The sequence below is a fragment of the Cyprinus carpio genome, chromosome B19 (assembly GCF_018340385.1).
Source record: "Cyprinus carpio isolate SPL01 chromosome B19, ASM1834038v1, whole genome shotgun sequence".
Lineage (NCBI taxonomy): Eukaryota > Metazoa > Chordata > Actinopteri > Cypriniformes > Cyprinidae > Cyprinus > Cyprinus carpio.
The window spans coordinates 25,784,437-25,797,254 of NC_056615.1; the positions used below are offsets into that span (position 1 = coordinate 25,784,437).

The 12,818-nt window shown below is 32.2% G+C and overlaps 1 protein-coding gene across 1 annotated transcript; it reads right to left on the reverse strand.

Moving 5' to 3' along the window:
• Window positions 1-1,204: 1,204 nt before the first annotated feature.
• On the reverse strand, window positions 1,205-11,548 carry LOC109111567 (focal adhesion kinase 1-like). Its single transcript, XM_042744981.1, has 3 exons — window positions 11,392-11,548; window positions 8,085-8,311; window positions 1,205-1,375 (listed from the first exon to the last, which is right to left on the reverse strand). Exons 1-3 carry the CDS (start codon window positions 11,531-11,533, stop codon window positions 1,205-1,207), a joined length of 540 nt encoding a protein of 179 aa, XP_042600915.1. The 5' UTR covers window positions 11,534-11,548.
• Window positions 11,549-12,818: the final 1,270 nt, after the last annotated feature.

Consider the following 12,818-nt stretch of genomic DNA (forward strand, 5'->3'; position numbering starts at 1 on the left):
AACACCTTTAAAACCAGCAAACAGAACAACAGGACTAGGCTGGTCCAGCTAAGACCAGGAAACCAGCTTAGGCTGGTCTATGCTTTTTTTTTTTGTGATGCAAAGAAAATTGAGTAACCAGAGTAAATTTCTTTTTTCAATGTATAGAAAATTGGGATGTAAAAATATATATATATAAAATGACAATTATAATAATACAGGGTCAAATTTCATTGCTAGAACTTTAATTAAGAGGAATTTTTGTCATCTTTGTCACAGTGTTGTTGTTGAAAATCATTTTTAAAAATCATATTAAAATTATCAAGCTCAAATAAGCTGATTAAGCATATTTTTCAGCATATTGTTATGTATAAATATAAGATAAAAATAATAAATAACTACTAATCAATAAATAAGTTAAATAAATAAATTTACATTAAAATAATGAACTAAAATTAAAATAATAATATAAAGCTAAACAGAAATATTGTATTTTAATACAAAAAATAAATATACATTACATTTTTAAAATATTTTAAATACAAGAAAAAAGCACATAATTAAACTACTAAAACTTAAACTAAAAAAAGTATTTATTAATCTTAAAAATATTAACTTCAACATTTAATAATACAATATTAAAATCAAAAAATTGTTTGTTAATATTATTCAATGGACCTGAGCTAACATGAACTAACAGTAAACAGTTATATTTTTATTAAGTTAGATTAACAAAGATTAATAAATACTGTAACAAAATTATTGCTCATTGTTAATTATTCATTTAATGAATTAAATAATTAATGATACCTTACAGTAAACTTTTATTATAAACGTTAAACATAAAAGAAAAGTAAATGAGAAAAATTATAATGCCTTGGCAACTAAATTAAATGTTTAAGTTAAAATTACTACACTGGAAGTGAAATAAATCATTAAAAGATAAAAATACAACAAAATGCATAAAAATTACAACAGCACATGACGAAATTACTAAGATTTAAACTAAAATATAAATATACTGAAAATTGAATCATAATACTCAAAATATTATAATTGCACAAAAAATATAAAAAATATAAAATAACACAATTTTTAAATTCGCGGTTAAGTAATAAGTAATTAAGTTGTGTTTATTAGACGCTGTATTATATCTCCTCTTGTGTGTGTGTGTGTGTGTGTGTGTGTGTGAATGTTGATTGCGTGTGAAACGTGTGTGAATGCTTTACCTCCATTCGTCCTGTGGGCGGTTCTGCTCGTATCTCTCCCTCACGTGGGACACGCCCATATCCGGGTGGAGCCAGTGGATGTCGCCCGACGGTACGTGAGTGAGACGCAGCCCGAAACAAGCCACGTGTTTGACCTTATGAATGTCCACGATCTTCTGAATGATTCCCTGCAGACACAAAACACAGTTCACGCTCATAAAAATCCCACAATGCATGGCATGCTGCGATTTATAAACTGATTTATAGAAGCATAAAAATCCTGCGGCTGTTATTCGATGATTAGAGAGCATAATGGATCCTGCTGTATAAATCCAGCTCAACCTTCACGAGACGAAATATTCCCGTCACACACTAGAACTGCAGTGCAGTGCTGCATGTACTGCTTATACTGTGCTACACACACACCATTCACACACACACTACTGCTCAAGAGATTGGGGCCAGTAAGATTCCTCTTTAAGAAAAGAGACTTTTATTCATTATTATGCATGGAATTGATCAAAAGTGACATTTATAAAGTTACAAAAGATTTCTATTTCAAATAAATGCTGTTCTTTTGAACTTTCTATTCATCAAAGAATCCTGAAAACTAAAATTTATAACAAAAATATGAAGCAGCACAACTGTTTTCAGCACTGATAATGATCAGAAATGTTTCTTGAGCAGTAAATCAGCATATTAGAATAATTTCAGAAGATCATGTGACACTGAAGACTGGAGTAATGATGCTGAAAATACAGCTTTGATCACAGAAATATATTACATTTTAACATACATTTACATTAAAAACAGATATTTTAATTGTAATAATATTTTACAATTTTACTGTATTTCTGATCAAATAAATGCATCCTTGGAGAACAGATGATACATTAAAAATTAATGAATGATTGAATCTTACAAACCCCAAACTTTTCTGAATAATAAATAACTTTTTAATAAGTTAAATAAATCATATTGTAAGAGTTCTCTGTGATGTAATTTCCTGTTTTATTCCTGTCACGTCTTGACAGACAAAAATTATTACACATATTAATAGTATTTAAAAACGAACCTATATTTTTTTTACTTTATATCCCACAAATGCAACAAAAGAAAACCAAAGACATGTTCAGTTTTCATCACAGATTAATTGTATTTTTAATATTTAGAACAAAAATTGCACCATGTCACTGTCCCAGACATGACACAGGCCCAGATGACATCACTGCTGCTGAGGGGATGCTCTCATAATCTAACAAACAGGATGTGAAAGTGATGCGGTCGTCACGGAAGCTGGGTGGTTGCCATGGCACCGCCGTGGCCCTCATTGATTGGATTACGGATACAGGCAGATCTGCCAAGGGCTCTGAGGGCACACGCACACATCACACGCACACACACACACACACACACACACACACACACACACACACACACACACACACATCACACACACACACACACACACACACACACACACACATCACACACACACACACACACACACACACCACACACACACACACACACACACACACACACACACACACACACACACACACACACACACACACACACACACACACACACACACACAGAGGGATTCTGGCAGTGTGTCTGAATGTCATTCTGGTTACACACTAAATGGATTACATAATCACATAAGAGCCAAAATATATACTGATTCTGTGAAGTCAGTGTACTACTGCCATTGCTAAAATAATGATATAATCAGCTGCAATGTAGTTATTAGATAAATAAGATCTAATAGCAGCATAATATTTACCACACTAATGTATAAAATACTCTAAAAAACTATAACAACTCTCATTTTAGTTATCAATAATTTTCACTGTGAATTAATATATTTTTTACATTTTATAAGATCATGGTATAGATCACAAAGTTTTACTGAAAATAGATGTATAAATACAATACATAAAATATAAATAAATGTAATTGAAAATAAAAATGGAACATTTATTATAATTAAATCAATTGTATTTATTTCATTCAATTTTACTGAAATTTCATGACTGCTGTTATTAACTGGAATTAAAACTATTAAAAATCATTTCCAGCAATTCAACATAAAACTGATGTAAAATAAAACACAAATCTTACATGAAAATAAAATAATACAATAAAATAAAATAAAAATGATTCCTTGGCAACTAACTGAAACTTAAATAAAAATAAATGTAAGCTATATAAAAATATAGCTTATAAAACTACATAAAAATGTATCTTATAAAACTACATAAAAATGTATCTTATAAAACTATATAAAAATGTATCTTATAAAACTATATAAAAATGTATCTTATAAAACTACATAAAAATGTATCTTATAAAACTATATAAAAATGTATCTTATAAAACTATATAAAAATGTATCTTATAAAACTATATAAAAATGTATCTTATAAAACTATATAAAAATGTATCTTATAAAACTAATATAAAAATGTATCTTATAAAACTATATAAAATGTATCTTATAAAACTATATAAAAATGTATCTTATAAAACTATATAAAATGTATCTTATAAAACTATATAAAAATGTATCTTATAAAACTATATAAAAATGTATCTTATAAAACTATATAAAAATGTATCTTATAAAACTATATAAAAATGTATCTTATAAAACTATATAAAAATGTATCTTATAAAACTATATAAAATATAAATATATACAAAAAAACTAACCAATGAAAGATACACAACATAACAAAACTGTTAAAAGTTAAACTAAAATTAAAACAAAAACTGAAAATATAAATAATAAAAGATATTTTAAAATATTAAAAATCTATACTAGTATAAAAATAATACCAAAACTGATATACTTTACAAATGAGAGATACTTATTCTCATTTATTTATTTATTTATTTATTTATTTTCCTTTTTATTTATTTATTATTACTATTATTTTTATAATTTTGAACCTGGAATCTGGATCAGTGTGAAAACAACCTCACAATATGTTAAAGCAGCATTAAAAACAAAAGTAGAATAAAACTAAAATTATAAAATGGATATTTTTGACCAATATACACTGACTTTCAATTTACCTTTAAATTCTGGTGCTTTTGTGCAGTCTTAACAAACTTAAGAAAGAGAGAGAGAGAGAGAGAAAACACTAACACACCCAGACAGCGTCTCGCATCTCTCTCAGGATCAAACACGACAGTAAAGACACTACAGTGCTCTTCACAGACTAGATCACGCGTTTCATCAGGTCTAAAAACTCACGCTGGCACTCCAGCCAAAACACTGCATATTTATGATGGCACGTTCACGCCGGGGTCCCCCAGGGCTCCGTCTGTGGCCCATTTTCAGGCTAAAAGGACCGTCAGGGCAGTTCAGTATTGGGCTTTACCAGCAGGACACGGCATATAAACAAAGCACAGGCCAGCTGGAACCGCCGTCTACACGTGGCCTTCAGATTACCACTGTTGGTTTGGCAAACCCGTGGTGTGCGGGAATAACAGAGCTGGATTCCCCGCTAGCACTGGGAGTGCTTTTCTGGCATTTATGTGTGCTTTCTGTAAGATCTGGGCCTTCAAAATAAATCATATACCAGTAAAAGAGACTAATGAGCCATAAACATCAACTCAACTGCAGTACTTCAGATTTCATTGGCATGTGTTTAAAAAAACAATAATGCAAAATGAAAATGTAGCATCAAACTAATAATTCTGTAAGTGTAAATAAAGATTATTGGAGCATGTTTTACAAGAAAATACTATTTTTTAAAAATCGTGTTTCATTCACTGTTACTTGCTATTTCCTTGTAAATAATTATGAAATTTACTTGGAATTTCTGAGGGAAAATTGTTTCTAGACCTTTTTTCAGTGCATGAAATTGAAATGAACATGCATTTTGTAAATGACTATTAAAGCCTTCACATATCCAGAGGATGTGAGCAAAGACGAGTTAAAATGGATGACAAGCTGTTTGCTATCGGCTGGTTAATCTGAGACTGAAACAACAGCAAATCTCCCATTAGAATAATTAAAGCGCTTCGTTTGGCAGAGTTTAATGAGATAATCACTACAGTGTAGACCTGCATCTCAAATTAACTTAACTATGTGATCCGTTTGCATGCTTTACAGCTAAAAACTGTAACTTAAACCTGAATTATGAAACATAGGTGTGGTTGAATTCAAGAGACTGGTTGCAAAAGCATTTCAATCAAAATTGATGATTTTAAAGCACTGCACTGTTTTTCTTAGCAAAATAAAAGCGTATATTTTAAATCAGAAACATCACAACTACATGCAAATAAAATTAAAAAAAAACTGTCGTTAACAACCTTCACTGTCTTTTCTCTGAAATGACTTTCTACTCATTTATAAAAACAAAAGCATGCATTTCATTTCTGAGCAATCAGCAATGTTTCAGCTCAGCATCATTAGCATCACAAATCATTTGCATGCAAATTGTCAATTAGAAGTTGCCATTCCTGCCTTGTTATTTTATATGTAGGTCTGAATGCTAATGCACATATTAACATATTCATTTATTTATTAAGCAGATGCCCTTATCCAAAGTGGCTAACAAATAATGACAGCTAAACGAAATAAAAAAATTTTTTTCCTTCTGTAAAATTAATGAGTCTTGATGCCCTTAAAGTTTTATTACACTTACACTTTAAATCAAAACTATTTGCTTCTCCATTCGTTCTTCCACTGTCATATGAATGGACCGCTTTCCTCATGCCACTAAAGATTCCTCATTTTAATCTGAGCCTGTCTGTACGAAGCTCAGGAGGAATAAAATCCCTGCTGCTGGAAATCTGAACATCCGCGGTGAAGCTTAAACTGATAAGAGACACGACTGACCCCGAGCCTGCATTATAAAAAACCCACTTCTGCTGCCACAGAGTTTCTGAGCTTCAGGAGTGTTTGATTTGGACCCCAGCCAGACCTCCACATGACCTGTATATATACAGTAACATCACCAGTCTCTCCCATCGGATTCATCACAGTACATCAAGACAAGTTTTCTGAAGTTGTATGCCTAAATATGCAAATTAGGTACTGTCTAGTTAAATATGAACTCATTTGCATACATTCCAGCAGAGCCAGATTCAAAATTCTAGTTTTATTTTGTTGACATATTAAATATGACACATTAACAAACCTTCAAATTATAGATATAAATAAAACTGTAAATGTTGGTGTTTGCAAGTGCTACTGAAGTGGATTTAAAGATTAAAGATATGTATAGCTATTAAAATCTACAGATGCTAATGGATACAGTGCACTAAAAAAAACACGTAGTGTATTTTGTTTTTTTTCACTAGTCTGAAATAAGACGTTATAGAAGCAAAATAGGCCAACTTTTTCTTTTTTACATTTTTTTTTAAAGATGCGAATTATGCATTATCTAATTAAATATGCTCTCATTTGCATGCATTTCTAGAACAGAAATCAAAAGATTGGACAAAGTCAGTTTAAAAAAAAAATTGTATATACAGTATGTATATTTTTATATTGTATATTGTTATATATTGTATATTGTTAAGTTTAGTATATGTAAGTGCCACTGAAGTGGAAATTTAAACATTAAAGATATGTAAAGTGATTAAAATCTACAGATGCAAATAGATAAAGTGCAATAAAAGAAACACAGGGTGTATTTGGATGTTTTTTGCCCACTAGTCTGAAATAAGATGTATTATGGAAGCAAAATTGCCCAAGATCTCAAAACTTCCCAGTGCTTTTGCCTGTAGCGTACTGCCTTAAAATACACTGAATTATCATACAGAAAAAACACAAAACATGCTCTTGTTGAGATGAAATGATCATGCATGAAGACAGTTTGTGTCCAGGCAGAGCGGGTCAGTTATAAAGGTCTCAGAGGTCAGAGTGTAACGTGAGAAATCACCAGAGAGCATCCGATCAAGAGCAACAGCTTCCTGTGAAACAATCACTTAACACAGACGCTGATCAATACAGCTGCTGCGTCTCTAACAGAGCCGGCCGTCTCGACAATGAATTCAGTTTCAGCAGGAGAAAGTAAGCCTTTCAGTGAAAGCCGAGCTCAGAAGAACAGATTTACATGTTTGAACACACACACACACAAAACAAACATCGAGTGATGGAAACCTGACATTCGTAAACTCTGCTTCATCTGTTTGTCACCAAACACATCCTGCAACTAAAAATCAAGAGACTGTCCGTAAAGAGGAAAAACACACTTACGTTACAACTCTGTTCTAACTATTTAAAAAACAAACAAAAGTTCAACCAAACAAGCAACTAGACCTGCTCAGAACAGATCCGACCAGCTAATGACTATGAATGACCAATTCAAACCACCTAGAAACCATGTAAAACCCTTAGGAGCCAGTTTTATCTGAATTTGTTAGTATGAATTCTAACAGCTGCATTTTTTAATATTATAATTGATAAACAAATTCACAAATGTTACACTTATTTATTTGTATTATTTAAGAAAAATATTAAAATATTATATGATCAATTGGTTAATTTATAAACAAATATTTTTTCAAATTAAAATGTATATATACTGCAATATAAATGGTTTATAATTGATGAAATTCTATGTTTTATTTACATAGAATAGAATAGAATAGAATAGAATAGAATAGAATAGAATAGAATAGATAAGCACAGAATTGGTGTATTAAATTTAATTTTAATCAGATTTTTTTTTTTTTTTTTTCATTATAGTGAGTAACAAAAAACTAATGAAAATAATCAATGAGAAACCATCACAACCAACTAGACCTGCTCAGATCAGCTCAGACAAGCTAAAGACTACACAAGGACAGCTTGGTCCATCTAGAGACCATGTACAACGCTCAGAAACAACATTAGGACACTGCACAGAACTTGTGTGATGTGTTTCTCACCCTGACGTCGGTGGCGTCTCCATGCCGGATGTTGCTGGACCAGGTGCTGTGCTCGCTGTTGTTCTCAAAGTGATGGAAGACCTTCAGGACTCTGTCCGGGGCCCCGGGGGCCCGCTCCGTCCCGGCGCTGAGACGGGCCTTGGCCCCGGCGCCCAGGGCGTGGTTTGGGTTGGGCTCCAGGTATGCCGTCGCCATGCCTTTACTGTGCGCTAGGTGTCTGTCATATTCTGAACAGAAACAAGACAACAGGGGAAACTGGTTACAGCCAATCTGCACAGGGCTGCATGATTAATAGTGTTAGTATCAAATCACAGAGGCTGCAGTTCAGTTCAATAAATATAGTGCATCATGTTTCAGAGAGAAGCGCGGCAGTAGTGTTTGCAGCATCTCAGAGTGAAAAAGAGAAAAGCTTTAAGATGTGACTGTTTTTTAACACCAAAATAAAAACTTGATGACAAAATTAAGACAGCAATAAATATAAAGTAATATTTTTATTATATTATTTTTCCTAAAATATTACATAAAAAATTAAAATTAAAAATGTAAATGTAAAAAAAAAAATTGTCTTATTTTACAGTGAAATATTTGCAATATTTCTTCTTATTTTGTTCATTATTTGTATTGATATAAATAAATAGTATATATTAATAGTAATAATAATATAAATAAAACTACAACAATAATAATGACTGTATTATATATTTTATAATTATTATTAATACTACTATTATTATTATTTTTACTACTACTACTACTACTATTATTATTCTATTTTATATTGATATATAATCACACAAATTTAGCCCTACAAATCAGGGTTATTATAGTTAACTAAAACTAAAACCATAAAAAAAATGTTAATTAAAATAAAATAAGACCATGTAAATTTAAATAAAATTAAATAAAAATAAAAACTTTATAATTTCAATTATGCTAAAAATAAAAAAAAAAAAAAAACATTTTTTTTAAATAACTTAAAATACTAAAAGAAATACATCTAAAACAAATAAAAACTATAAACTGTACATATTTTAAAAATTAATATAAAAACTTCATAAAAATGACAAAAAACCTTAACCTTATCTAAAATTAAAACAAAAACAGAAAATGTAAAAATAAAACTATTACAAACTATTAATAAAAACTATAAAAGCATAATAATACAATTATTTTTAATAGATTCCTAAATCACGCCGCTACAGATAAGCACAGCAGACCTGGAAAAAAAATTGCGTTTCAATTTGCAATCACAATTTTAATCAGAAAAAATGCAAATAGATTTTTCCCCCAAATCATGCATCGCTATGTAGTCCTCGAAATGAATTCCACGCAGGCAGTAAAAATGGACACTGTTTCCTAAGTGGGAAGAACTTTCTAATGTCCTCTCGCTGTTTCTCACACCTCTGAGTGAATCTGAGGACATTTCTCGCTCGGTCCTGATGTGTGAAGCAGCTTAAGATCCAGATGGCGAAATATGGTGAAGAGGCGTAATATATGAGCAGATGAAACACCAACGAAAACCAAACCATGGACTCACGCTTACATCAGGGGTAACAGACCCGGATCATGCTTTCACACACCAGACTGAAGATTAAACATCTTTCTAGCTGTTAAAGCTGGTTTTGGTGGTTGACCAGCAGGTTTACCAGCTGTAGAAGGCTGGTAAACCATCTTGACTAAGCTGGTGGAGAGTTATGGGTTTGTTAAGCTGGTTAACTCGACACTCAATCTCTCTGCTGATCATCTGAGCACACATTAAACTCCAGGGCACACTCAGGACAGATGGATGCTGGGAAGCACTGATATTTGCATTCCTACAATCCCAGACGTCCGCTTATCTGCCGCTTATCACCATCACAAATATGAAACACACCCGGCACACAGATAAACAAACGTGCAAGAACAAATACACACAGCAGCACGGTTACACAACTCAGTGTGTGTTTCCCGTTTTCAGTTTAATATGAATCTAATCTAATAAAAGATAAACCAGGAGTCCTTTCACACACACACACACACACTCAATATACAAATTATTATTAAATATTAAATTTATATTAAAATTATTTGGTGTACTGAATTTATTTTTATGTCTATTTAACAATCAGTATGTCTGGACTGGAGGATGTCTGTTTCAGTGTTACAGTAATGAGAAATTAATGAGAATCATCAGTAAGAAACGAGAATTACAAAACATTGGGACAAATTACAGTAATAAGAACTGCATGAAAATAATGTCAGTGCAATAAAGCAATAATAGTTGTCATAATGGTTTTGGGGTGAAATAATAATAATAATAATAATAATCTTTATTTTATATAGCGCCTTTGAAAGTACATCACAAAGCACTTTACAAAATATGAGCCAGACGTGTTCTTGAAAGACACACAAACAACAAAGTGTCAGTGAATGAGCCGTTACACCCTCAGAGTCACGTATGACACACACACACACACACACACACACACACACACAAACACTGACACTATCCAAAACACACCGCAGTCTGTCTGCCTCATACATCATCAACAAACACCAAAACATCTCACAACTAAAACACTCAGAGTCAGAAGTCATTCAAAGCTTTCTGAAGACCACCACTGTTCAGACATCACTAGTGAACCTCAAGATGACCAATTAACAAAACAACGATTCATGTTTTAAAACCATCCCAGTGAATGACTGACTTATAGTGACTCTGAACACAATGAGAAAGCATTCTAACATAAAAACCTACATTTACACTACCATTAATAGTTTAAGGTTGGTAAGACTTTTAATGTCTCTTCTGCTCACTAAGACTGCTTTTATTTGACCAAAAATACAGTAAAAATGTGAAATATTATTGCTATTTAAAAGAAATGTTTTCTGTGTGAATATCTGTTAAACTGTAATATATTTTTTGTGAATTTTCAGCATCATTATTACTCCAGTCTTCAGTGTCACGTGATCTTCAGAAATCATTCTAATATGATGATTTGCTGCTCAAGAAACATCTCTGATTATTATCAATGTTTTTAAAACAGTTGTGCCGCTTCATATGTTTGTGTAAAACTTGATACATTTTATTTTCAGGATTCTTTGATGAACAGAAAATTCCAAAGAGCAGCATTTTTCGAAATATAAATCTTTTGTAACATTATAAATGTCTTTACTGTCACTTTTGATCAATTTAATGCAGCCATTCTGAATAAAAGTATTAATTTCTTTAAAAAAAGCCTCAAGCATTTGATCAGTAGCGTAAACAGCTGTCTATCTGAAGTCATACGTAAGCTTTGAGCATCAGAGCGGCTCGTGACAGTCCTACCTGTGAGTAGAAACGGCCAGCAAACACACGGCACATCAGAGTCAAGCGACAGACGTCCATCTCTGTCGAGAAACATGAGGAGAGACGTGTGGTGTACAGAAATCCCAGACACACGTCTGTGCCTGTTACAGCTCTGGAACATCTGACACCACACACACACACACACACACACGGCCAAGCCTCTTCCTCTGACATACAGTAAGCGCTCATCTCTCCAGTCACAGCCGTGTGTGAGTCATGTTTACCTGCTCATCACTGATGTCTCATCATATTCTGCAGACTCACCTGCAGTCCAGGTGTATGGGGGCGTGGCTTAAGACAGGACACACCCCATCACCATTTACACAGCAAATACTGTACTAAAGCTCATGTAGGACAAAGAGACTTACAGGCTCTGCTTCAAAACCTAGTGAGCGTGTTTGCTGTCTACATAGACAGCATCCTGACTGAAATGAAACCTTCTGAGTGAATTGGAATGCTCTACATACTGCAGGCAACAACATGACAATAGATGAGACACATGAGACGTGACATACAAATGAACACTGCATTTTAACCCTAATATGCATAAAAACAAATGGCACGCAAAAATACTGGATACATTTTTAATTAGATTTATCTATTTCAAATACAGTGAACAAAATGCATTTAATAAACTTACTTAACTAATCCATAACCACAGAAGGCAATTACTATAAGTCGTATTTATATATTTAAAATAATATATAAAACAATAATAAAAATGAGCAAATAACAAAGAATTAATTACAATTAAATGAATTAATAAAAATAGATTAATAAAGATTTTTATGTATTTATTACATTTATTTTATTTATCGTTATTTTTGCTCATTGCTTTTTTTGGACATTATTTTAAAAAGATACATTTTTGTTTATTTTTTATTTATTATTAGTTTTTTTATATTAAATAAAAGTAAATATATCAATAATAAATAAATCTGTAAATTTCAATGCATTTTCTGCGCTGCAGTTCAAGCTTGTGTGCTAATCGGGTTTATACTTTAAATCTGGCATTGTGTGCTATGAATATTATTGACTTCTACAACAAATTACGGGCTTCTTCATAAAAATATCATTCCATTTTAGAGCGACTATTGATGAGTAAACAATCTTTTCTGGGCAATTTTAATTTCCCATAATACAGATGATAAAATAAGTTCCCAATACAAGAGAAAGCAGCGCAGAAGCAGTCATGTCACTGTGAATAAAATGGGCAATGCAGAAGGAAATGTCTTCACACTGTGAGCAATCGCGACTGCAGTGACCGCAGCTGAATCTGAATAACTATTTCACAATCTTTAATATCAGAGTTCAGTCTAATTTAACTGCTCCACAGGCCAAAGACCACATCGACACCGTCTGCCCTGCCAAAATGAGTCATTTCAGGCGATTGCGTGGAGGTTTCG

Excerpts from the sequence above, each read along its gene's own strand:
- LOC109111567 (XM_042744981.1), bottom strand. The coding sequence starts at position 11,533 with ATGTTCCAGAGCTGTAACAGGCACAGACGTGTGTCTGGGATTTCTGTA. Across the intron at positions 8,312-11,391 it reads CTGGCCGTTTCTACTCACAG|AATATGACAGACACCTAGCG; the intron begins GTAGGACTGTCA and ends GTTTCTGTTCAG. Across the intron at positions 1,376-8,084 it reads GAGACGCCACCGACGTCAGG|GGAATCATTCAGAAGATCGT; the intron begins GTGAGAAACACA and ends TTGTGTCTGCAG.